This window comes from Salvelinus fontinalis, chromosome 16 (assembly GCF_029448725.1).
Source record: "Salvelinus fontinalis isolate EN_2023a chromosome 16, ASM2944872v1, whole genome shotgun sequence".
In the NCBI taxonomy this organism is placed as follows: Eukaryota; Metazoa; Chordata; class Actinopteri; order Salmoniformes; family Salmonidae; genus Salvelinus; species Salvelinus fontinalis.
In genome coordinates, this window is record NC_074680.1 from 48,965,749 (window position 1) to 48,992,885 (window position 27,137).

At 52.6% G+C, this 27,137-nt stretch overlaps 1 protein-coding gene across 1 annotated transcript in view; it reads left to right on the forward strand.

Moving 5' to 3' along the window:
- The first annotated feature begins 1,097 nt into the window (after nucleotides 1–1,097).
- Nucleotides 1,098–27,137, forward strand: part of LOC129813312 (dynactin subunit 1-like) — a 75,160-nt gene continuing 49,120 nt past the window's right edge. The window contains exon 1 of the mRNA XM_055865654.1: nucleotides 1,098–1,686. Within this exon, the coding sequence (XP_055721629.1) occupies nucleotides 1,648–1,686 (39 nt within the window). The 5' untranslated portion in view covers nucleotides 1,098–1,647. The remainder of the gene's footprint in view (nucleotides 1,687–27,137) is intronic.

Here is a 27,137-nt window from a genome sequence, read left to right on the forward strand (position 1 = left end):
AGATCAGTTCTGTCTCCACCCAGATCAGTTCTGTCTCCACCCAGATCAGTTCTGTCTGCAGCCAGATCAGTTCTGTCTCCACCCAGATCAGTTCTGTCTCCACCCAGATCAGTCCTGTCTCCGCCCAGATCAGTTCTGTCTCCACCCAGATCAGTTCTGTCTCCGCCCAGATCAGTTCTGTCTCCACCCAGATCAGTTCTGTCTCCGCCCAGATCAGTTCTGTCTCCGCCCAGATCAGTTCTGTCTCCGCCCAGATCAGTTCTGTCTCCGCCCAGATCATGCCAGTTCCTCCCGTGATCCCGTCTCTACAAAACATCTCAGAGGAAGAGTGCCTGTCTAGGATCAGCTCACGGACCTGTCCGTTATGATCTAAAAGGCTGAACTGATCCTAAATCAGCTCTCCTACTCCGAGACACTACGAATACGGGCCCAGAGCTGCATACTCTTTAAGAGTTAATGAATGTGGCAGTATGGTTTATTCATTAGCAAGATAGTGAGATGCTGCTATGATTAATTGATTAAAGTCCTCTATTTATGTTTTGTCCTGGCCAAGTATCGTTATCTGCTGCGTGTCTACTGATATAACAGTTCTGCTAGTGTAATCTGTAGGTGGCTCTGAGAGGGGCCTCAATAGACTCTACCGTTGTTACAGAAAAACACTGCTACTGGGAACCTCTGAGAGGGCCTCAATAGACTATAGACCGTTGTTGAAGAAAAACACTGCTACTGGGAACCTCTGAGAGGGCCTCAATAGACTATAGACCGTTGTTGAAGAAAAACACTGCTACTGGGAACCTCTGAGAGGGCCTCAATAGACTATAGACCGTTGTTACAGAAAAACACTGCTACTGGGAACCTCTGAGAGGGCCTCAATAGACTATAGACCGTTGTTGAAGAAAAACACACGATATCTGGTCAAATTTAACCGTTTTGTCCTCTAGTTCTTCCCTGACCTACCCCGTACTGTGGAATGCAGCTCAGTGTTGTCGGAGTGTTAGCCTCTCCTATATGTCTGACGGATCAGCTTTGAATAGGCTTTGTTTGTGTCCAGGGTGATAAAAAATAGAAGAGGTTGCCTTTAAGACCCAGCAGCTCCCTGGGCCTAGCAGTCCACCCTCCCAGCCTGCCTCCTGCAGAGAACAAGCGCAGTGCTCTACCTCTCCTCTCAGCTGATGCACTCACTGCACAGACAGCAGACCCAACCCTTTGCCTGCAGTTTCTTTCTCTGTTCCGTTTTCCTTCTCTCCGTTCATCCTCCATCTCCTCCGGGGGGGACCTGGCGTCTAATCTGAAGTCTTTCAGTCGGAGGCTGAGGCTGTTTCCTGTCAGTGCAGAGCGCCGTCTGTGAGCCCAGAAAGCAAGCCAGGATATATCTCTACCTCTCTCTCTGACCAGACAGGGAGGAAACCAGCAGGACCAACAGGAAGTAAGGAAGTTGTTCCTGGGCTGTGTGGACTAGAGGGAAAGAGGGCTATAGAAGAGGGGTGATCTAAAGGATTATCGAGAGAGACTCTCTAGAAGCATCACTGAACCCCCCCACCCCGGCAGTACCCCCCCCCACCACCACCGACGACGTCACCTTCTGCTCCTCATTGTTATAAGAGCAGACAGGCCAGCGTGGAGCCTGGCAAAGACTGGAGAATCAGCATGTCGTCTCAGACTACTAGGAGGAACGTATACACCCGGGTGAGTGTCTGGTAGAGGGTTGTCTATGTAGAGGAGTGGGTTAGTGTCTGGTAGAGGAGTGGGTGAGTGTCTGGTAGAGGGTTGTCTATGTAGAGGAGTGGGTTAGTGTCTGGTAGAGGGTTGTCTATGTAGAGGAGTGGGTTAGTGTCTGGTAGAGGAGTGGGTTAGTGTCTGGTAGGGGGTTGTCTATGTAGAGGAGTGGGTTAGTGTCTGGTAGAGGGTTGGGTTAGTGTCTGGTAGAGGAGTGGGTTAGTGTCTGGTAGAGGAGTGGGTTAGTGTCTGGTAGAGGAGTGGGTTAGTGTCTGGTAGAGGAGTGGGTTAGTGTCTGGTAGAGGAGTGGGTTAGTGTCTGGTAGAGGAGTGGGTTAGTATCTGGTAGAGGGTTGTCTATGCAGAGGAGTGGGCTAGTGTCTGGTAGAGGGTTGTCTATGCAGAGGAGTGGGCTAGTGTCTGGTAGAGGGTTGTCTATGTAGAGGAGTGGGTTAGTGTCTGGTAGAGGAGTGGGTTAGTGTCTGGTAGAGGGTTGGGTTAGTGTCTGGTAGAGGAGTGCGTTAGTGTCTGGTAGAGGAGTGGGTTAGTGTCTGGTAGAGGAGTGGGTTAGTGTCTGGTAGAGGAGTGGGTTAGTGTCTGGTAGAGGAGTGGGTTAGTGTCTGGTAGAGGAGTGGGTTAGTGTCTGGTAGAGGGTTGTCTATGTAGAGGAGTGGGTTAGTATCTGGTAGAGGAGTGGGTTAGTATCTGGTAGAGGAGTGGGTGAGTGTCTGGTAGAGGAGTGGGTTAGTGTCTGGTAGAGGAGTGGGTTAGTGTCTGGTAGAGGAGTGGGTTAGTGTCTATGTAGAGGGTTGTCTATGTAGAGTAGTGGGTTAGTGTCTGGTAGAGGAGTGGGTTAGTATCTGGTAGAGGAGTGGGTTAGTGTCTGGTAGAGGGTTGTCTATGTAGAGGAGTGGGTTAGTATCTGGTAGAGGAGTGGGTTAGTGTCTGGTAGAGGAGTGGGTTAGTGTCTGGTAGAGGAGTGGGTTAGTGTCTGGTAGAGGAGTGGGTTAGTGTCTGGTAGAGGGTTGTCTATGTAGAGGAGTGGGTTAGTATCTGGTAGAGGAGTGGGTTAGTGTCTGGTAGAGGAGTGGGTTAGTGTCTGGTAGAGGAGTGGGTTAGTGTCTGGTAGAGGGTTGTCTATGTAGAGGAGTGGGTTAGTATCTGGTAGAGGAGTGGGTTAGTGTCTGGTAGAGGGTTGTCTATGTAGAGGAGTGGGTTAGTATCTGGTAGAGGAGTGGGTTAGTGTCTGGTAGAGGAGTGGGTTAGTGTCTGGTAGAGGAGTGGGTTAGTATCTGGTAGAGGGTTGTCTATGTAGAGGAGTGGGTTAGTGTCTGGTAGAGGAGTGGGTTAGTGTCTGGTAGAGGAGTGGGTTAGTGTCTGGTAGAGGGTTGTCTATGTAGAGGAGTGGGTTAGTGTCTGGTAGAGGGTTGTCTATGTAGAGGAGTGGGTTAGTATCTGGTAGAGGAGTGGGTTAGTGTCTGGTAGAGGAGTGGGTTAGTGTCTGGTAGAGGAGTGGGTTAGTATCTGGTAGAGGGTTGTCTATGTAGAGGAGTGGGTTAGTGTCTGGTAGAGGAGTGGGTTAGTGTCTGGTAGAGGAGTGGGTTAGTGTCTGGTAGAGGGTTGTCTATGTAGAGGAGTGGGTTAGTGTCTGGTAGAGGAGTGGGTTAGTGTCTGGTAGAGGGTTGGGTTAGTGTCTGGTAGAGGAGTGGGTTAGTGTCTGGTAGAGGAGTGGGTTAGTGTCTGGTAGAGGAGTGGGTTAGTGTCTGGTAGAGGAGTGGGTTAGTATCTGGTAGAGGAGTGGGTTAGTGTCTGGTAGAGGGTTGGGTTAGTGTCTGGTAGAGGAGTGGGTTAGTGTCTGGTAGAGGGTTGGGTTAGTGTCTGGTAGAGGGTTGGGTTAGTGTCTGGTAGAGGAGTGGGTTAGTGTCTGGTAGAGGAGTGGGTTAGTGTCTGGTAGAGGAGTGGGTTAGTGTCTGGTAGAGGAGTAGGTTAGTGTCTGGTAGAGGAGTGGGTTAGTATCTGGTAGAGGGCTGTCTATGTAGAGGAGTGGGTTAGTGTCTGGTAGAGGAGTGGGTTAGTATCTGGTAGAGGAGTGGGTTAGTGTCTGGTAGAGGAGTGGGTTAGTGTCTGGTAGAGGAGTGGGTTAGTATCTGGTAGAGGGCTGTCTATGTAGAGGAGTGGGTTAGTGTCTGGTAGAGGAGTGGGTTAGTATCTGGTAGAGGAGTGGGTTAGTATCTGGTAGAGGGTTGTCTATGTAGAGGAGTGGGTTAGTATCTGGTAGAGGAGTGGGCTAGTATCTGGTAGAGGAGTGGGCTAGTATCTGGTAGAGGAGTGGGCTAGTATCTGGTAGAGGAGTGGGCTAGTATCTGGTAGAGGAGTGGGTTAGTGTCTGGTAGAGGAGTGGGTTAGTGTCTGGTAGAGGGTTGTCTATGTAGAGGAGTGGGTTAGTGTCTGGTAGAGGAGTGGGTTAGTGTCTGGTAGAGGAGTGGGTTAGTGTCTGGTAGAGGAGTGGGTTAGTATCTGGTAGAGGAGTGGGTTAGTATCTGGTAGAGGGTTGTCTATGTAGAGGAGTGGGTTAGTGTCTGGTAGAGGAGTGGGTTAGTGTCTGGTAGAGGAGTGCGTTAGTGTCTGGTAGAGGAGTGGGTTAGTGTCTGGTAGAGGAGTGGGTTAGTATCTGGTAGAGGAGTGGGTTAGTGTCTGGTAGAGGAGTGGGTTAGTGTCTGGTAGAGGGGTGGGTTAGTGTCTGGTAGAGGAGTGGGTTAGTATCTGGTAGAGGAGTGCGTTAGTATCTGGTAGAGGAGTGGGTTAGTGTCTGGTAGAGGAGTGGGTTAGTGTCTGGTAGAGGGCTGTCTATGTAGAGGAATGGGCTAGTGTCTGGTAGAGGAGTGGGTTAGTGTCTGGTAGAGGGTTGGGTTAGTGTCTGGTAGAGGAGTGGGTTAGTGTCTGGTAGAGGAGTGGGTTAGTATCTGGTAGAGGAGTGGGTTAGTGTCTGGTAGAGGAGTGGGTTAGTGTCTGGTAGAGGGTTGGGTTAGTGTCTGGTAGAGGAGTGGGTTAGTGTCTGGTAGAGGAGTGGGTTAGTGTCTGGTAGAGGGTTGGGTTAGTGTCTGGTAGAGGGTTGGGTTAGTATCTGGTAGAGGAGTGGGTTAGTATCTGGTAGAGGAGTGGGTTAGTGTCTGGTAGAGGAGTGGGTTAGTGTCTGGTAGAGGAGTGGGTTAGTGTCTGGTAGAGGAGTGGGTTAGTGTCTGGTAGAGGGGTGGGTTAGTGTCTGGTAGAGGAGTGGGTTAGTGTCTGGTAGAGGAGTGGGTTAGTGTCTGGTAGAGGAGTGGGTTAGTGTCTGGTAGAGGGTTGGGTTAGTGTCTGGTAGAGGGTTGGGTTAGTATCTGGTAGAGGAGTGGGTTAGTGTCTGGTAGAGGAGTGGGTTAGTGTCTGGTAGAGGAGTGGGTTAGTATCTGGTAGAGGGTTGTCTATGCAGAGGAGTGGGCTAGTGTCTGGTAGAGGGTTGTCTATGTAGAGGAGTGGGTTAGTGTCTGGTAGAGGAGTGGGTTAGTGTCTGGTAGAGGGTTGGGTTAGTGTCTGGTAGAGGAATGGGTTAGTGTCTGGTAGAGGAGTGGGTTATTATCTGGTAGAGGAGTGGGTTAGTGTCTGGTAGAGGAGTGGGTTAGTGTCTGGTAGAGGAGTGGGTTAGTATCTGGTAGAGGGTTGTCTATGTAGAGGAGTGGGTTAGTGTCTGGTAGAGGAGTGGGTTAGTATCTGGTAGAGGGTTGTCTATGTAGAGGAGTGGGTTAGTGTCTGGTAGAGGAGTGGGTTAGTGTCTGGTAGAGGAGTGGGTTAGTGTCTGGTAGAGGAGTGGGTTAGTATCTGGTAGAGGAGTGGGTTAGTGTCTGGTAGAGGGCTGTCTATGTAGAGGAGTGGGTTAGTGTCTGGTAGAGGAGTGGGTTAGTGTCTGGTAGAGGAGTGGGTTAGTGTCTGGTAGAGGGCTGTCTATGTAGAGGAGTGGGCTAGTGTCTGGTAGAGGAGTGGGTTAGTGTCTGGTAGAGGAGTGGGTTAGTGTCTGGTAGAGGAGTGGGTTAGTGTCTGGTAGAGGAGTGGGTTAGTGTCTGGTAGAGGAGTGGGTTAGTGTCTGGTAGAGGGCTGTCTATGTAGAGGAGTGGGCTAGTGTCTGGTAGAGGAGTGGGTTAGTGTCTGGTAGAGGAGTGGGTTAGTGTCTGGTAGAGGAGTGGGTTAGTGTCTGGTAGAGGAGTGGGTTAGTGTCTGGTAGAGGGTTGTCTATGTAGAGTAGTGGGTTAGTGTCTGGTAGAGGAGTGGGTTAGTATCTGGTAGAGGAGTGGGTTAGTGTCTGGTAGAGGGCTGTCTATGTAGAGGTGTGGGCTAGTGTCTGGTAGAGGAGTGGGTTAGTGTCTGGTAGAGGGTTGTCTATATAGAGGAGTGGGCTAGTGTCTGGTAGAGGAGTGGGTTAGTGTCTGGTAGGGGGTTGTGTATACATCAGACCATTGGATGATCTGTCTAAGGTCAGCGTTGTTCCAGATGTGTACCTGTGTTCTGGTGAATAGGTGTGTTGACCGTTAGCCTACCTGGACCGTTAGCCTACCTACTCTATGTACTGTTACCGGTGTTGTTTGTGTGCAAGTCTGGAAGAGAGGGGATGGTTAGACTAGGACTACGTGGTGTCTGTGTACAGTTCTGTAACCTTCCTCCTGTCTGTGCTGTGGGGTCTGGGTTTTTCAAGAGGTCTGTGGTGTGTGTTGGATTGAGATATGTGTTTGTATGGGCCTGAGGGGTGTAGGGGCGGAGGGGTGGAGGGGTGTAGGGGCGGAGGGGTGTAGGGGCGGAGGGGCCTGAGGGGTGTAGGGGCGGAGGGGTGGAGGGCCGGAGGGGTGGAGGGGTGGAGGGTTGGAGGGGTGGAGGGGAGGAGGGGTGTAGGGATGGAGGGGTGGAGGGTTGGAGGGGTGGAGGGGAGGAGGGGTGGAGGGGTGGAGGGCCGGAGGGGTGGAGGGGAGGAGGGGCCGGAGGGGTGGAGGGCCGGAGGGGTGGAGGGGAGGAGGGGAGGAGGGGTGGAGGGACGGAGGGGTGGAGGGGTGGAGGGGAGGAGGGTTGGAGGGCCGGAGAGGTGGAGGGGAGGAGGGGAGGAGGGTTGGAGGGCCGGAGGGGTGGAGGGCCGGAGGGGTGGAGGGCCGGAGGGGTGTAGGGGTGGAGGGGAGGAGGGTTGGAGGGCCGGAGGGGTGGAGGGGAGGAGGGGTGGAGGGGAGGAGGGTTGGAGGGGTGGAGGGCCGGAGGGGTGGAGGGTCGGAGGGGTGGAGGGGTGGAGGGGTGTAGGGGCGGAGGGGTGTAGGGGCGGAGGGGCCTGAGGGGTGTAGGGGCGGAGGGGTGGAGGGCCGGAGGGGTGGAGGGGTGGAGGGTTGGAGGGGTGGAGGGGAGGAGGGGTGTAGGGATGGAGGGGTGGAGGGTTGGAGGGGTGGAGGGGAGGAGGGGTGGAGGGGTGGAGGGCCGGAGGGGTGGAGGGGAGGAGGGGCCGGAGGGGTGGAGGGCCGGAGGGGTGGAGGGGAGGAGGGGAGGAGGGGTGGAGGGACGGAGGGGTGGAGGGGTGGAGGGGAGGAGGGTTGGAGGGCCGGAGGGGTGGAGGGGAGGAGGGGAGGAGGGGAGGAGGGTTGGAGGGCCGGAGGGGTGGAGGGCCGGAGGGGTGGAGGGGAGGAGGGTTGGAGGGCCGGAGGGGTGGAGGGGAGGAGGGGAGGAGGGTTGGAGGGGTGGAGGGCCGGAGGGGTGGAGGGTCGGAGGGGTGGAGGGTTGGAGGGGTGGAGGGCCGGAGGGATGGAGGGGAGGAGGGTTGGAGGGCCGGAGGGATGGAGGGGCGGAGGGGAGGAGGGTTGGAGGGGCGGAGGGGAGGAGGGGTGGAGGGCCGGAGGGGTGGAGGGCCGGAGGGGTGGAGGGGAGGAGGGATGGAGGGGTGGAGGGCCGGAGGGATGGAGGGGTGGAGGGCCGGAGGGATGGAGGGGCGGAGGGGTGTAGGGGAGGAGGGGTGGAGGGCCGGAGGGGAGGAGGGGTGTAGGGCCGGAGGGGTGGAGGGCCGGAGGGTTGGAGGGCCGGACGGGTGGAGTGGTGTATGAGGTATGTCTTAGCTAGGGTTTATGGTTGTTTAGTGATGGGTGTAGTTACAGTTGAAGTCAGAAGTTTACATACACCTTAGACAAATACATTTAAACTCAGTTTTCCACAATTTCTGACATTTAATCCTTGTAAAAAAAACTTGTCTTAGGTCAGTTAGGATCACCACTTTATTTTAAGAATGTGAAATGTCAGAATAGTAGTAGAGAGAATAATTTTGGCCCATTCCTCCTGACAGAGCTGGTGTAACTGAGTTAGGTTTGTAGGCCTCCTTGCTCGCACACACTTTTTCAGTTCTGCCCACAAATTGTTCTATAGGATTGAGGTCAGGGCTTTGTGATGGCCACTCCAATACCTTGACTTTGTTGTCCTTAAGCCAAAACTATAGTTTGTTTAACAAGAAATGCGTGGAGTGGTTGAAAAACAAGTTTTAATGACTCCAACCTAAGTGTATGTAAACTTACGACTTCAACTGTATATTGTTGTTGTTACTGGACAACCACCAATCTCGTCCCCGAGGCTCCGGAACACTTCCTGGTTGTCATAAGACACTGACTCAGGAGGGATGACATCACAGCTGTTATGGGAAGGAGCGATGACATCACAGCTATATCTTGTCAGATCTGTCAGGTATATGCTGACTACTTGTGGAAATGAAGCCCTGGTCAAACAAGTGCACTATATAGGGGATAGAGTGCCATTTGGGAAGGGCCTATGTGTACTTCACAGTCCACACTGAGGACCTGACCTGGTTTAGTACTACCTCTGTTAGCTGGTAGGGCCCTACACACTGAGGACCTGACCTGGTTTAGGGCCCTACACACTGAGGACCTGACCTGGTTTAGTACTACCTCTGTTAGCTGGTAGGGCCCTACATACTGAGGACCTGACCTGGTTTAGGGCCCTACATACTGAGGACCTGACCTGGTTTAGTACTACCTCTGTTAGCTGGTAGGGCCCTACATACTGAGGACCTGACCTGGTTTAGGGCCCTACACACTGAGGACCTGACCTGGTTTAGTACTACCTCTGTTAGCTGGTAGGGCCCTACACACTGAGGACCTGACCTGGTTTAGTACTACCTCTGTTAGCTGGTAGGGCCCTACATACTGAGGACCTGACCTGGTTTAGTACTACCTCTGTTAGCTGGTAGGGCCCTACACACTGAGGACCTGACCTGGTTTAGGGCCCTACACACTGAGGACCTGACCTGGTTTAGTACTACCTCTGTTAGCTGGTAGGGCCCTACACACTGAGGACCTGACCTGGTTTAGTACTACCTCTGTTAGCTGGTAGGGCCCTACACACTGAGGACCTGACCTGGTTTAGTACTACCTCTGTTAGCTGGTAGGGCCCTACACACTGAGGACCTGACCTGGTTTAGGGCCCTACATACTGAGGACCTGACCTGGTTTAGGGCCCTACATACTGAGGACCTGACCTGGTTTAGTACTACCTCTGTTAGCTGGTAGGGCCCTACACACTGAGGACCTGACCTGGTTTAGGGCCCTACACACTGAGGACCTGACCTGGTTTAGGGCCCTACATACTGAGGACCTGACCTGGTTTAGTACTACCTCTGTTTGCTGGTAGGGCCCTACACACTGAGGACCTGACCTGGTTTAGGGCCCTACACACTGAGGACCTGACCTGGTTTAGGGCCCTACATACTGAGGACCTGACCTGGTTTAGTACTACCTCTGTTAGCTGGTAGGGCCCTACACACTGAGGACCTGACCTGGTTTAGTACTACCTCTGTTAGCTGGTAGGGCCCTACACACTGAGGACCTGACCTGGTTTAGTACTACCTCTGTTAGCTGGTAGGGCCCTACACACTGAGGACCTGACCTGGTTTAGTACTACCTCTGTTAGCTGGTAGGGCCCTACATACTGAGGACCTGACCTGGTTTAGTACCACCTCTGTTAGCTGGTAGGGCCCTACACACTGAGGACCTGACCTGGTTTAGTACTACCTCTGTTAGCTGGTAGGGCCCTACACACTGAGGACCTGACCTGGTTTAGTACTACCTCTGTTAGCTGGTAGGGCCCTACACACTGAGGACCTGACCTGGTTTAGTACTACCTCTGTTAGCTGGTAGGGCCCTACACACTGAGGACCTGACCTGGTTTAGGGCCCTACACACTGAGGACCTGACCTGGTTTAGTACCACCTCTGTTAGCTGGTAGGGCCCTATACACTGAGGACCTGACCTGGTTTAGTACTACCTCTGTTAGCTGGTAGGGCCCTACACACTGAGGACCTGACCTGGTTTAGGGCCCTACACACTGAGGACCTGACCTGGTTTAGTACTACCTCTGTTAGCTGGTAGGGCCCTACACACTGAGGACCTGACCTGGTTTAGTACTACCTCTGTTAGCTGGTAGGGCCCTACACACTGAGGACCTGACCTGGTTTAGTACTACCTCTGTTAGCTGGTAGGGCCCTACACACTGAGGACCTGACCTGGTTTAGGGCCCTACACACTGAGGACCTGACCTGGTTTAGTACTACCTCTGTTAGCTGGTAGGGCCCTACACACTGAGGACCTGACCTGGTTTAGGGCCCTACACACTGAGGACCTGACCTGGTTTAGTACTACCTCTGTTAGCTGGTAGGGCCCTACACACTGAGGACCTGACCTGGTTTAGTACTACCTCTGTTAGCTGGTAGGGCCCTACATACTGAGGACCTGACCTGGTTTAGTACTACCTCTGTTAGCTGGTAGGGGCCCTACACACTGAGGACCTGACCTGGTTTAGTACTACCTCTGTTAGCTGGTAGGGCCCTACACACTGAGGACCTGACCTGGTTTAGTACTACCTCTGTTAGCTGGTAGGGCCCTACACACTGAGGACCTGACCTGGTTTAGTACTACCTCTGTTAGCTGGTAGGGCCCTACACACTGAGGACCTGACCTGGTTTAGGGCCCTACACACTGAGGACCTGACCTGGTTTAGTACTACCTCTGTTAGCTGGTAGGGCCCTACACACTGAGGACCTGACCTGGTTTAGTACTACCTCTGTTAGCTGGTAGGGCCCTACATACTGAGGACCTGACCTGGTTTAGTACTACCTCTGTTAGCTGGTAGGGCCCTACACACTGAGGACCTGACCTGGTTTAGGGCCCTACACACTGAGGACCTGACCTGGTTTAGTACTACCTCTGTTAGCTGGTAGGGCCCTACACACTGAGGACCTGACCTGGTTTAGTACTACCTCTGTTAGCTGGTAGGGCCCTACACACTGAGGACCTGACCTGGTTTAGTACTACCTCTGTTAGCTGGTAGGGCCCTACACACTGAGGACCTGACCTGGTTTAGTACTACCTCTGTTAGCTGGTAGGGCCCTACACACTGAGGACCTGACCTGGTTTAGTACTACCTCTGTTAGCTGGTAGGGCCCTACACACTGAGGACCTGACCTGGTTTAGTACTACCTCTGTTAGCTGGTAGGGCCCTACACACTGAGGACCTGACCTGGTTTAGTACTACCTCTGTTAGCTGGTAGGGCCCTACACACTGAGGACCTGACCTGGTTTAGTACTACCTCTGTTAGCTGGTAGGGCCCTACACACTGAGGACCTGACCTGGTTTAGGGCCCTACATACTGAGGACCTGACCTGGTTTAGTACTACCTCTGTTAGCTGGTAGGGCCCTACACACTGAGGACCTGACCTGGTTTAGTACTACCTCTGTTAGCTGGTAGGGCCCTACACACTGAGGACCTGACCTGGTTTAGTACTACCTCTGTTAGCTGGTAGGGCCCTACACACTGAGGACCTGACCTGGTTTAGTACTACCTCTGTTAGCTGGTAGGGCCCTACACACTGAGGACCTGACCTGGTTTAGTACTACCTCTGTTAGCTGGTAGGGCCCTACACACTGAGGACCTGACCTGGTTTAGGGCCCTACATACTGAGGACCTGACCTGGTTTAGTACTACCTCTGTTAGCTGGTAGGGCCCTACACACTGAGGACCTGACCTGGTTTAGTACTACCTCTGTTAGCTGGTAGGGCCCTACACACTGAGGACCTGACCTGGTTTAGTACTACCTCTGTTAGCTGGTAGGGCCCTACACACTGAGGACCTGACCTGGTTTAGGGCCCTACACACTGAGGACCTGACCTGGTTTAGTACTACCTCTGTTAGCTGGTAGGGCCCTACACACTGAGGACCTGACCTGGTTTAGGGCCCTACACACTGAGGACCTGACCTGGTTTAGTACTACCTCTGTTAGCTGGTAGGGCCCTACACACTGAGGACCTGACCTGGTTTAGTACTACCTCTGTTAGCTGGTAGGGCCCTACACACTGAGGACCTGACCTGGTTTAGTACTACCTCTGTTAGCTGGTAGGGCCCTACACACTGAGGACCTGACCTGGTTTAGTACTACCTCTGTTAGCTGGTAGGGCCCTACACACTGAGGACCTGACCTGGTTTAGTACTACCTCTGTTAGCTGGTAGGGCCCTACACACTGAGGACCTGACCTGGTTTAGTACTACCTCTGTTAGCTGGTAGGGCCCTACACACTGAGGACCTGACCTGGTTTAGTACTACCTCTGTTAGCTGGTAGGGCCCTACACACTGAGGACCTGACCTGGTTTAGGGCCCTACACACTGAGGACCTGACCTGGTTTAGTACTACCTCTGTTAGCTGGTAGGGCCCTACACACTGAGGACCTGACCTGGTTTAGTACTACCTCTGTTAGCTGGTAGGGCCCTACACACTGAGGACCTGACCTGGTTTAGTACTACCTCTGTTAGCTGGTAGGGCCCTACACACTGAGGACCTGACCTGGTTTAGTACTACCTCTGTTAGCTGGTAGGGCCCTACACACTGAGGACCTGACCTGGTTTAGTACTACCTCTGTTAGCTGGTAGGGCCCTACACACTGAGGACCTGACCTGGTTTAGGGCCCTACACACTGAGGACCTGACCTGGTTTAGTACTACCTCTGTTAGCTGGTAGGGCCCTACACACTGAGGACCTGACCTGGTTTAGTACTACCTCTGTTAGCTGGTAGGGCCCTACACACTGAGGACCTGACCTGGTTTAGTACTACCTCTGTTAGCTGGTAGGGCCCTACACACTGAGGACCTGACCTGGTTTAGTACTACCTCTGTTAGCTGGTAGGGCCCTACACACTGAGGACCTGACCTGGTTTAGTACTACCTCTGTTAGCTGGTAGGGCCCTACACACTGAGGACCTGACCTGGTTTAGTACTACCTCTGTTAGCTGGTAGGGCCCTACACACTGAGGACCTGACCTGGTTTAGGGCCCTACACACTGAGGACCTGACCTGGTTTAGTACTACCTCTGTTAGCTGGTAGGGCCCTACACACTGAGGACCTGACCTGGTTTAGTACTACCTCTGTTAGCTGGTAGGGCCCTACACACTGAGGACCTGACCTGGTTTAGTACTACCTCTGTTAGCTGGTAGGGCCCTACACACTGAGGACCTGACCTGGTTTAGTACTACCTCTGTTAGCTGGTAGGGCCCTACACACTGAGGACCTGACCTGGTTTAGGGCCCTACACACTGAGGACCTGACCTGGTTTAGTACTACCTCTGTTAGCTGGTAGGGCCCTACACACTGAGGACCTGACCTGGTTTAGTACTACCTCTGTTAGCTGGTAGGGCCCTACACACTGAGGACCTGACCTGGTTTAGTACTACCTCTGTTAGCTGGTAGGGCCCTACACACTGAGGACCTGACCTGGTTTAGGGCCCTACACACTGAGGACCTGACCTGGTTTAGTACTACCTCTGTTAGCTGGTAGGGCCCTACACACTGAGGACCTGACCTGGTTTAGTACTACCTCTGTTAGCTGGTAGGGCCCTACACACTGAGGACCTGACCTGGTTTAGTACTACCTCTGTTAGCTGGTAGGGCCCTACACACTGAGGACCTGACCTGGTTTAGTACTACCTCTGTTAGCTGGTAGGGCCCTACACACTGAGGACCTGACCTGGTTTAGTACTACCTCTGTTAGCTGGTAGGGCCCTACACACTGAGGACCTGACCTGGTTTAGTACTACCTCTGTTAGCTGGTAGGGCCCTACACACTGAGGACCTGACCTGGTTTAGTACTACCTCTGTTAGCTGGTAGGGCCCTACACACTGAGGACCTGACCTGGTTTAGGGCCCTACACACTGAGGACCTGACCTGGTTTAGTACTACCTCTGTTAGCTGGTAGGGCCCTACACACTGAGGACCTGACCTGGTTTAGTACTACCTCTGTTAGCTGGTAGGGCCCTACACACTGAGGACCTGACCTGGTTTAGGGCCCTACACACTGAGGACCTGACCTGGTTTAGTACTACCTCTGTTAGCTGGTAGGGCCCTACACACTGAGGACCTGACCTGGTTTAGTACTACCTCTGTTAGCTGGTAGGGCCCTACACACTGAGGACCTGACCTGGTTTAGGGCCCTACACACTGAGGACCTGACCTGGTTTAGTACTACCTCTGTTAGCTGGTAGGGCCCTACACACTGAGGACCTGACCTGGTTTAGTACTACCTCTGTTAGCTGGTAGGGCCCTACACACTGAGGACCTGACCTGGTTTAGGGCCCTACACACTGAGGACCTGACCTGGTTTAGTACTACCTCTGTTAGCTGGTAGGGCCCTACACACTGAGGACCTGACCTGGTTTAGTACTACCTCTGTTAGCTGGTAGGGCCCTACACACTGAGGACCTGACCTGGTTTAGTACTACCTCTGTTAGCTGGTAGGGCCCTACACACTGAGGACCTGACCTGGTTTAGTACTACCTCTGTTAGCTGGTAGGGCCCTACACACTGAGGACCTGACCTGGTTTAGTACTACCTCTGTTAGCTGGTAGGGCCCTACACACTGAGGACCTGACCTGGTTTAGTACTACCTCTGTTAGCTGGTAGGGCCCTACACACTGAGGACCTGACCTGGTTTAGGGCCCTACACACTGAGGACCTGACCTGGTTTAGTACTACCTCTGTTAGCTGGTAGGGCCCTACACACTGAGGACCTGACCTGGTTTAGGGCCCTACACACTGAGGACCTGACCTGGTTTAGGGCCCTACACACTGAGGACCTGACCTGGTTTAGTACTACCTCTGTTAGCTGGTAGGGCCCTACACACTGAGGACCTGACCTGGTTTAGTACTACCTCTGTTAGCTGGTAGGGCCCTACACACTGAGGACCTGACCTGGTTTAGTACTACCTCTGTTAGCTGGTAGGGCCCTACACACTGAGGACCTGACCTGGTTTAGTACTACCTCTGTTAGCTGGTAGGGCCCTACACACTGAGGACCTGACCTGGTTTAGTACTACCTCTGTTAGCTGGTAGGGCCCTACACACTGAGGACCTGACCTGGTTTAGTACTACCTCTGTTAGCTGGTAGGGCCCTACACACTGAGGACCTGACCTGGTTTAGGGCCCTACATACTGAGGACCTGACCTGGTTTAGTACTACCTCTGTTAGCTGGTAGGGCCCTACACACTGAGGACCTGACCTGGTTTAGTACTACCTCTGTTAGCTGGTAGGGCCCTACACACTGAGGACCTGACCTGGTTTAGTACTACCTCTGTTAGCTGGTAGGGCCCTACACACTGAGGACCTGACCTGGTTTAGGGCCCTACACACTGAGGACCTGACCTGGTTTAGTACTACCTCTGTTAGCTGGTAGGGCCCTACACACTGAGGACCTGACCTGGTTTAGTACTACCTCTGTTAGCTGGTAGGGCCCTACACACTGAGGACCTGACCTGGTTTAGTACTACCTCTGTTAGCTGGTAGGGCCCTACACACTGAGGACCTGACCTGGTTTAGTACTACCTCTGTTAGCTGGTAGGGCCCTACACACTGAGGACCTGACCTGGTTTAGGGCCCTACACACTGAGGACCTGACCTGGTTTAGTACTACCTCTGTTAGCTGGTAGGGCCCTACACACTGAGGACCTGACCTGGTTTAGGGCCCTACACACTGAGGACCTGACCTGGTTTAGTACTACCTCTGTTAGCTGGTAGGGCCCTACACACTGAGGACCTGACCTGGTTTAGTACTACCTCTGTTAGCTGGTAGGGCCCTACACACTGAGGACCTGACCTGGTTTAGTACTACCTCTGTTAGCTGGTAGGGCCCTACACACTGAGGACCTGACCTGGTTTAGTACTACCTCTGTTAGCTGGTAGGGCCCTACACACTGAGGACCTGACCTGGTTTAGGGCCCTACACACTGAGGACCTGACCTGGTTTAGTACTACCTCTGTTAGCTGGTAGGGCCCTACACACTGAGGACCTGACCTGGTTTAGTACTACCTCTGTTAGCTGGTAGGGCCCTACACACTGAGGACCTGACCTGGTTTAGGGCCCTACACACTGAGGACCTGACCTGGTTTAGTACTACCTCTGTTAGCTGGTAGGGCCCTACACACTGAGGACCTGACCTGGTTTAGTACTACCTCTGTTAGCTGGTAGGGCCCTACACACTGAGGACCTGACCTGGTTTAGGGCCCTACACACTGAGGACCTGACCTGGTTTAGTACTACCTCTGTTAGCTGGTAGGGCCCTACACACTGAGGACCTGACCTGGTTTAGTACTACCTCTGTTAGCTGGTAGGGCCCTACACACTGAGGACCTGACCTGGTTTAGTACTACCTCTGTTAGCTGGTAGGGCCCTACACACTGAGGACCTGACCTGGTTTAGTACTACCTCTGTTAGCTGGTAGGGCCCTACACACTGAGGACCTGACCTGGTTTAGTACTACCTCTGTTAGCTGGTAGGGCCCTACACACTGAGGACCTGACCTGGTTTAGTACTACCTCTGTTAGCTGGTAGGGCCCTACACACTGAGGACCTGACCTGGTTTAGTACTACCTCTGTTAGCTGGTAGGGCCCTACACACTGAGGACCTGACCTGGTTTAGTACTACCTCTGTTAGCTGGTAGGGCCCTACACACTGAGGACCTGACCTGGTTTAGTACTACCTCTGTTAGCTGGTAGGGCCCTACACACTGAGGACCTGACCTGGTTTAGGGCCCTACACACTGAGGACCTGACCTGGTTTAGTACTACCTCTGTTAGCTGGTAGGGCCCTACACACTGAGGACCTGACCTGGTTTAGTACTACCTCTGTTAGCTGGTAGGGCCCTACACACTGAGGACCTGACCTGGTTTAGGGCCCTACACACTGAGGACCTGACCTGGTTTAGTACTACCTCTGTTAGCTGGTAGGGCCCTACACACTGAGGACCTGACCTGGTTTAGTACTACCTCTGTTAGCTGGTAGGGCCCTACACACTGAGGACCTGACCTGGTTTAGGGCCCTACACACTGAGGACCTGACCTGGTTTAGTACTACCTCTGTTAGCTGGTAGGGCCCTACACACTGAGGACCTGACCTGGTTTAGTACTACCTCTGTTAGCTGGTAGGGCCCTACACACTGAGGACCTGACCTGGTTTAGGGCCCTACACACTGAGGACCTGACCTGGTTTAGTACTACCTCTGTTAGCTGGTAGGGCCCTACACACTGAGGACCTGACCTGGTTTAGTACTACCTCTGTTAGCTGGTAGGGCCCTACACACTGAGGACCTGACCTGGTTTAGTACTACCTCTGTTAGCTGGTAGGGCCCTACACACTGAGGACCTGACCTGGTTTAGTACTACCTCTGTTAGCTGGTAGGGCCCTACACACTGAGGACCTGACCTGGTTTAGTACTACCTCTGTTAGCTGGTAGGGCCCTACACACTGAGGACCTGACCTGGTTTAGTACTACCTCTGTTAGCTGGTAGGGCCCTACACACTGAGGACCTGACCTGGTTTAGGGCCCTACACACTGAGGACCTGACCTGGTTTAGTACTACCTCTGTTAGCTGGTAGGGCCCTACATACTGAGGACCTGACCTGGTTTAGGGCCCTACACACTGAGGACCTGACCTGGTTTAGGGCCCTACACACTGAGGACCTGACCTGGTTTAGTACTACCTCTGTTAGCTGGTAGGGCCCTACACACTGAGGACCTGACCTGGTTTAGTACTACCTCTGTTAGCTGGAAGGGCCCTACACACTGAGGACCTGACCTGGTTTAGTACTACCTCTGTTAGCTGGTAGGGCCCTACACACTGAGGACCTGACCTGGTTTAGTACTACCTCTGTTAGCTGGTAGGGCCCTACACACTGAGGACCTGACCTGGTTTAGTACTACCTCTGTTAGCTGGTAGGGCCCTACACACTGAGGACCTGACCTGGTTTAGTACTACCTCTGTTAGCTGGTAGGGCCCTACACACTGAGGACCTGACCTGGTTTAGGGCCCTACACACTGAGGACCTGACCTGGTTTAGTACTACCTCTGTTAGCTGGTAGGGCCCTACACACTGAGGACCTGACCTGGTTTAGTACTACCTCTGTTAGCTGGTAGGGCCCTACACACTGAGGACCTGACCTGGTTTAGTACTACCTCTGTTAGCTGGTAGGGCCCTACACACTGAGGACCTGACCTGGTTTAGGGCCCTACACACTGAGGACCTGACCTGGTTTAGTACTACCTCTGTTAGCTGGTAGGGCCCTACACACTGAGGACCTGACCTGGTTTAGTACTACCTCTGTTAGCTGGTAGGGCCCTACACACTGAGGACCTGACCTGGTTTAGTACTACCTCTGTTAGCTGGTAGGGCCCTACACACTGAGGACCTGACCTGGTTTAGTACTACCTCTGTTAGCTGGTAGGGCCCTACACACTGAGGACCTGACCTGGTTTAGGGCCCTACACACTGAGGACCTGACCTGGTTTAGTACTACCTCTGTTAGCTGGTAGGGCCCTACACACTGAGGACCTGACCTGGTTTAGGGCCCTACACACTGAGGACCTGACCTGGTTTAGTACTACCTCTGTTAGCTGGTAGGGCCCTACACACTGAGGACCTGACCTGGTTTAGTACTACCTCTGTTAGCTGGTAGGGCCCTACACACTGAGGACCTGACCTGGTTTAGTACTACCTCTGTTAGCTGGTTTAGGGCCCTACACACTGAGGACCTGACCTGGTTTAGTACTACCTCTGTTAGCTGGTAGGGCCCTACACACTGAGGACCTGACCTGGTTTAGGGCCCTACACACTGAGGACCTGACCTGGTTTAGTACTACCTCTGTTAGCTGGTAGGGCCCTACACACTGAGGACCTGACCTGGTTTAGTACTACCTCTGTTAGCTGGTAGGGCCCTACACACTGAGGACCTGACCTGGTTTAGGGCCCTACACACTGAGGACCTGACCTGGTTTAGTACTACCTCTGTTAGCTGGTAGGGCCCTACACACTGAGGACCTGACCTGGTTTAGTACTACCTCTGTTAGCTGGTAGGGCCCTACACACTGAGGACCTGACCTGGTTTAGGGCCCTACACACTGAGGACCTGACCTGGTTTAGTACTACCTCTGTTAGCTGGTAGGGCCCTACACACTGAGGACCTGACCTGGTTTAGTACTACCTCTGTTAGCTGGTAGGGCCCTACACACTGAGGACCTGACCTGGTTTAGTACTACCTCTGTTAGCTGGTAGGGCCCTACACACTGAGGACCTGACCTGGTTTAGTACTACCTCTGTTAGCTGGTAGGGCCCTACACACTGAGGACCTGACCTGGTTTAGGGCCCTACACACTGAGGACCTGACCTGGTTTAGTACTACCTCTGTTAGCTGGTAGGGCCCTACATACTGAGGACCTGACCTGGTTTAGTACTACCTCTGTTAGCTGGTAGGGCCCTACACACTGAGGACCTGACCTGGTTTAGTACTACCTCTGTTAGCTGGTAGGGCCCTACACACTGAGGACCTGACCTGGTTTAGGGCTCTACACACTGAGGACCTGACCTGGTTTAGGGCCCTACACACTGAGGACCTGACCTGGTTTAGTACTACCTCTGTTAGCTGGTAGGGCCCTACACACTGAGGACCTGACCTGGTTTAGTACTACCTCTGTTAGCTGGTAGGGCCCTACACACTGAGGACCTGACCTGGTTTAGGGCCCTACACACTGAGGACCTGACCTGGTTTAGTACTACCTCTGTTAGCTGGTAGGGCCCTACACACTGAGGACCTGACCTGGTTTAGTAATACCTCTGTTAGCTGGAAGGGCCCTACACACTGAGGACCTGACCTGGTTTAGTACTACCTCTGTTAGCTGGTAGGGCCCTACATACTGAGGACCTGACCTGGTTTAGGGCCCTACACACTGAGGACCTGACCTGGTTTAGTACTACCTCTGTTAGCTGGTAGGGCCCTACACACTGAGGACCTGACCTGGTTTAGTACTACCTCTGTTAGCTGGTAGGGCCCTACACACTGAGGACCTGACCTGGTTTAGTACTACCTCTGTTAGCTGGTAGGGCCCTACACACTGAGGACCTGACCTGGTTTAGTACTACCTCTGTTAGCTGGTAGGGCCCTACACACTGAGGACCTGACCTGGTTTAGTACTACCTCTGTTAGCTGGTAGGGCCCTACACACTGAGGACCTGACCTGGTTTAGGGCCCTACACACTGAGGACCTGACCTGGTTTAGTACTACCTCTGTTAGCTGGTAGGGCCCTACACACTGAGGACCTGACCTGGTTTAGTACTACCTCTGTTAGCTGGTAGGGCCCTACACACTGAGGACCTGACCTGGTTTAGGGCCCTACACACTGAGGACCTGACCTGGTTTAGTACTACCTCTGTTAGCTGGTAGGGCCCTACACACTGAGGACCTGACCTGGTTTAGTACTACCTCTGTTAGCTGGTAGGGCCCTACACACTGAGGACCTGACCTGGTTTAGGGCCCTACACACTGAGGACCTGACCTGGTTTAGTACTACCTCTGTTAGCTGGTAGGGCCCTACACACTGAGGACCTGACCTGGTTTAGTACTACCTCTGTTAGCTGGTAGGGCCCTACACACTGAGGACCTGACCTGGTTTAGTACTACCTCTGTTAGCTGGTAGGGCCCTACACACTGAGGACCTGACCTGGTTTAGTACTACCTCTGTTAGCTGGTAGGGCCCTACACACTGAGGACCTGACCTGGTTTAGGGCCCTACACACTGAGGACCTGACCTGGTTTAGTACTACCTCTGTTAGCTGGTAGGGCCCTACACACTGAGGACCTGACCTGGTTTAGTACTACCTCTGTTAGCTGGTAGGGCCCTACACACTGAGGACCTGACCTGGTTTAGTACTACCTCTGTTAGCTGGTAGGGCCCTACACACTGAGGACCTGACCTGGTTTAGGGCTCTACACACTGAGGACCTGACCTGGTTTAGGGCCCTACACACTGAGGACCTGACCTGGTTTAGTACTACCTCTGTTAGCTGGTAGGGCCCTACACACTGAGGACCTGACCTGGTTTAGTACTACCTCTGTTAGCTGGTAGGGCCCTACACACTGAGGACCTGACCTGGTTTAGGGCCCTACACACTGAGGACCTGACCTGGTTTAGTACTACCTCTGTTAGCTGGTAGGGCCCTACACACTGAGGACCTGACCTGGTTTAGTAATACCTCTGTTAGCTGGAAGGGCCCTACACACTGAGGACCTGACCTGGTTTAGTACTACCTCTGTTAGCTGGTAGGGCCCTACATACTGAGGACCTGACCTGGTTTAGGGCCCTACACACTGAGGACCTGACCTGGTTTAGTACTACCTCTGTTAGCTGGTAGGGCCCTACACACTGAGGACCTGACCTGGTTTAGTACTACCTCTGTTAGCTGGTAGGGCCCTACACACTGAGGACCTGACCTGGTTTAGTACTACCTCTGTTAGCTGGTAGGGCCCTACATACTGAGGACCTGACCTGGTTTAGGGCCCTACACACTGAGGACCTGACCTGGTTTAGTACTACCTCTGTTAGCTGGTAGGGCCCTACACACTGAGGACCTGACCTGGTTTAGGGCCCTACATACTGAGGACCTGACCTGGTTTAGTACCACCTCTGTTAGCTGGTAGGGCCCTACACACTGAGGACCTGACCTGGTTTAGTACTACCTCTGTTAGCTGGTAGGGCCCTACACACTGAGGACCTGACCTGGTTTAGGGCCCTACACACTGAGGACCTGACCTGGTTTAGTACTACCTCTGTTAGCTGGTAGGGCCCTACACACTGAGGACCTGACCTGGTTTAGTACTACCTCTGTTAGCTGGTAGGGCCCTACACACTGAGGACCTGACCTGGTTTAGTACTACCTCTGTTAGCTGGTAGGGCCCTACACACTGAGGACCTGACCTGGTTTAGTACTACCTCTGTTAGCTGGTAGGGCCCTACATACTGAGGACCTGACCTGGTTTAGTACTACCTCTGTTAGCTGGTAGGGCCCTACACACTGAGGACCTGACCTGGTTTAGGGCCCTACACACTGAGGACCTGACCTGGTTTAGTACTACCTCTGTTAGCTGGTAGGGCCCTACACACTGAGGACCTGACCTGGTTTAGTACTACCTCTGTTAGCTGGTAGGGCCCTACACACTGAGGACCTGACCTGGTTTAGTACTACCTCTGTTAGCTGGTAGGGCCCTACACACTGAGGACCTGACCTGGTTTAGGGCCCTACACACTGAGGACCTGACCTGGTTTAGTACCACCTCTGTTAGCTGGTAGGGCCCTATACACTGAGGACCTGACCTGGTTTAGTACTACCTCTGTTAGCTGGTAGGGCCCTACACACTGAGGACCTGACCTGGTTTAGTACTACCTCTGTTAGCTGGTAGGGCCCTACACACTGAGGACCTGACCTGGTTTAGTACTACCTCTGTTAGCTGGTAGGGCCCTACACACTGAGGACCTGACCTGGTTTAGTACTACCTCTGTTAGCTGGTAGGGCCCTACATACTGAGGACCTGACCTGGTTTAGTACTACCTCTGTTAGCTGGTAGGGCCCTACACACTGAGGACCTGACCTGGTTTAGGGCCCTACACACTGAGGACCTGACCTGGTTTAGTACTACCTCTGTTAGCTGGTAGGGCCCTACACACTGAGGACCTGACCTGGTTTAGTACTACCTCTGTTAGCTGGTAGGGACCTACACACTGAGGACCTGACCTGGTTTAGTACTACCTCTGTTAGCTGGTAGGGCCCTACATACTGAGGACCTGACCTGGTTTAGTACTACCTCTGTTAGCTGGTAGGGCCCTACATACTGAGGACCTGACCTGGTTTAGTATTACCTCTGTTAGCTGGTAGGGCCCTACATACTGAGGACCTGACCTGGTTTAGTACCACCTCTGTTAGCTGGTAGGGCCCTACACACTGAGGACCTGACCTGGTTTAGTACTACCTCTGTTAGCTGGTAGGGCCCTACACACTGAGGACCTGACCTGGTTTAGGGCCCTACACACTGAGGACCTGACCTGGTTTAGTACTACCTCTGTTAGCTGGTAGGGCCCTACACACTGAGGACCTGACCTGGTTTAGTACTACCTCTGTTAGCTGGTAGGGCCCTACATACTGAGGACCTGACCTGGTTTAGGGCCCTACACACTGAGGACCTGACCTGGTTTAGTACTACCTCTGTTAGCTGGTAGGGCCCTACACACTGAGGACCTGACCTGGTTTAGGGCCCTACATACTGAGGACCTGACCTGGTTTAGTACCACCTCTGTTAGCTGGTAGGGCCCTACACACTGAGGACCTGACCTGGTTTAGTACTACCTCTGTTAGCTGGTAGGGCCCTACACACTGAGGACCTGACCTGGTTTAGGGCCCTACACACTGAGGACCTGACCTGGTTTAGTACTACCTCTGTTAGCTGGTAGGGCCCTACACACTGAGGACCTGACCTGGTTTAGTACTACCTCTGTTAGCTGGTAGGGCCCTACACACTGAGGACCTGACCTGGTTTAGTACTACCTCTGTTAGCTGGTAGGGCCCTACACACTGAGGACCTGACCTGGTTTAGTACTACCTCTGTTAGCTGGTAGGGCCCTACATACTGAGGACCTGACCTGGTTTAGTACTACCTCTGTTAGCTGGTAGGGCCCTACACACTGAGGACCTGACCTGGTTTAGGGCCCTACACACTGAGGACCTGACCTGGTTTAGTACTACCTCTGTTAGCTGGTAGGGCCCTACACACTGAGGACCTGACCTGGTTTAGTACTACCTCTGTTAGCTGGTAGGGCCCTACACACTGAGGACCTGACCTGGTTTAGTACTACCTCTGTTAGCTGGTAGGGCCCTACACACTGAGGACCTGACCTGGTTTAGGGCCCTACACACTGAGGACCTGACCTGGTTTAGTACCACCTCTGTTAGCTGGTAGGGCCCTATACACTGAGGACCTGACCTGGTTTAGTACTACCTCTGTTAGCTGGTAGGGCCCTACACACTGAGGACCTGACCTGGTTTAGTACTACCTCTGTTAGCTGGTAGGGCCCTACACACTGAGGACCTGACCTGGTTTAGTACTACCTCTGTTAGCTGGTAGGGCCCTACACACTGAGGACCTGACCTGGTTTAGTACTACCTCTGTTAGCTGGTAGGGCCCTACATACTGAGGACCTGACCTGGTTTAGTACTACCTCTGTTAGCTGGTAGGGCCCTACACACTGAGGACCTGACCTGGTTTAGGGCCCTACACACTGAGGACCTGACCTGGTTTAGTACTACCTCTGTTAGCTGGTAGGGCCCTACACACTGAGGACCTGACCTGGTTTAGTACTACCTCTGTTAGCTGGTAGGGCCCTACACACTGAGGACCTGACCTGGTTTAGTACTACCTCTGTTAGCTGGTAGGGCCCTACATACTGAGGACCTGACCTGGTTTAGTACTACCTCTGTTAGCTGGTAGGGCCCTACATACTGAGGACCTGACCTGGTTTAGTATTACCTCTGTTAGCTGGTAGGGCCCTACATACTGAGGACCTGACCTGGTTTAGTACCACCTCTGTTAGCTGGTAGGGCCCTACACACTGAGGACCTGACCTGGTTTAGTACTACCTCTGTTAGCTGGTAGGGCCCTACACACTGAGGACCTGACCTGGTTTAGGGCCCTACACACTGAGGACCTGACCTGGTTTAGTACTACCTCTGTTAGCTGGTAGGGCCCTACACACTGAGGACCTGACCTGGTTTAGGGCCCTACACACTGAGGACCTGACCTGGTTTAGTACTACCTCTGTTAGCTGGTAGGGCCCTACACACTGAGGACCTGACCTGGTTTAGTACCACCTCTGTTAGCTGGTATTGCCCTACACACTGAGGACCTGACCTGGTTTAGTACTACCTCTGTTAGCTGGTAGGGCCCTACACACTGAGGACCTGACCTGGTTTAGGGCCCTACACACTGAGGACCTGACCTGGTTTAGTACTACCTCTGTTAGCTGGTAGGGCCCTACACACTGAGGACCTGACCTGGTTTAGTACTACCTCTGTTAGCTGGTAGAGCCCTGATCGGTGCCAGACTCAGTGGTGTAGCAGTTAGCTGGTAGAGCCCTGATCGGTGCCAGACTCAGTGGTGTAGCAGTTAGCTGGTAGAGCCCTGATCGGTGCCAGACTCAGTGGTGTAGCAGTTAGCTGGTAGAGCCCTGATCGGTGCCAGACTCAGTGGTGTAGCAGTTAGCTGGTAGGGCCCTGATCGGTGCCAGACTCAGTGGAATAGCTGTTAACCGGTTGGGCCCTGATCGGTGCCAGACTCAGTGGTGTAGCAGTTAGCTGGTAGGGCCCTGATCGGTGCCAGACTCAGTGGAATAGCTGTTAACCGGTTGGGCCCTGTTCAGATCCTGACTCAGTGGATTAGCTGATAGTGTGTGTGTGTGTGTGTGCGTGTGTAAAAGTAGAGTAGTATTGAATCATTCAGGATGCTTCTTCCTTCTGCAGCAGCATTATGGTGAACTGGGCTACGTCTCAAATGGTTACCCAATACCCTGGGCTCTATGTGTCAAAAGTAGTGCACTATATAGCGGATAGGGTGCCCTTTGGGTTGTGCCCTTGGTCTCAGGCTCAGGCTGGGTATTGTATAAAACATAATAAATCTTTAATTTCAGCTGGCTTGGTGCTCTTCAACTCGTCCACCGAAGCACTTAGTACCAAGGATAATTCAGCGGATAGAATGAGCAATAGGTTATCCAATAGTCCCTATTCATATGGAACAGCTCATTCTCTGCAGTACCACAGAAACACTGCTCTGTTGCTGTAGTACAGACGAGTGTAGTGTATCTGTTATTAGTAAGACCAGCGGTAATGTAGTGTATCTGTTATTAGTAAGACCAGCGGTAATGTAGTGTGACCAGTGGTAATGTAATGTATCTGTTATTAGCAAGACCAGCGGTAATGTAGTGTATCTGTTATTAGTAAGACCAGCGGTAATGTAGTGTATCTGTTATTAGTAAGACCAGCGGTAATGTAGTGTGACCAGCGGTAATGTAATGTATCTGTTATTAGCAAGACCAGCGGTAATGTAGTGTATCTGTTATTAGTAAGACCAGCGGTAATGTAGTGTATCTGTTATTAGTAAGACCAGCGGTAATGTAGTGTATCTGTTATTAGTAAGACCAGCGGTAATGTAGTGTATCTGTTATTAATAACACCAGCGGTAATGTAGTGTATCTGTTATTAATAACACCAGCGGTAATGTAGTGTATCTGTTCGTAGTAATAAGACCAGCGGTAATGTAGTGTATCTGTTATTAGTAAGAGCAGCGGTAATGTAGTGTATCTGTTATTAATAACACCAGCGGTAATGTAGTGTATCTGTTATTAGTAAGACCAGCGGTAATGTAGTGTATCTGTTATTAGTAAGACCAGCGGTAATGTAGTGTATCTGTTATTAGTAAGACCAGCGGTAATGTAGTGTATCTGTTATTAGTAAGACCAGCGGTAATGTAGTGTATCTGTTATTAGTAAGACCAGCGGTAATGTAGTGTATCTGTTATTAGTAAGACCAGCGGTAATGTAGTGTATCTGTTATTAGTAAGACCAGCGGTAATGTAGTGTATCTGTTATTAGTAAGACCAGCGGTAATGTAGTGTATCTGTTATTAGTAAGACCAGCGGTAATGTAGTGTATCTGTTATTAGTAAGAGCAGCGGTAATGTAGTGTATCTGTTATTAGTAAGACCAGCGGTAATGTAGTGTATCTGTTATTAGTAAGAGCAGCGGTAATGTAGTGTATCTGTTATTAGTAAGACCAGCGGTAATGTAGTGTATCTGTTATTAGTAAGACCAGCGGTAATGTAGTGTATCTGTTATTAGTAAGACCAGCGGTAATGTAGTGTATCTGTTATTAGTAAGACCAGCGGTAATGTAGTGTATCTGTTATTAGTAAGACCAGCGGTAATGTAGTGTATCTGTTATTAGTAAGAGCAGCGG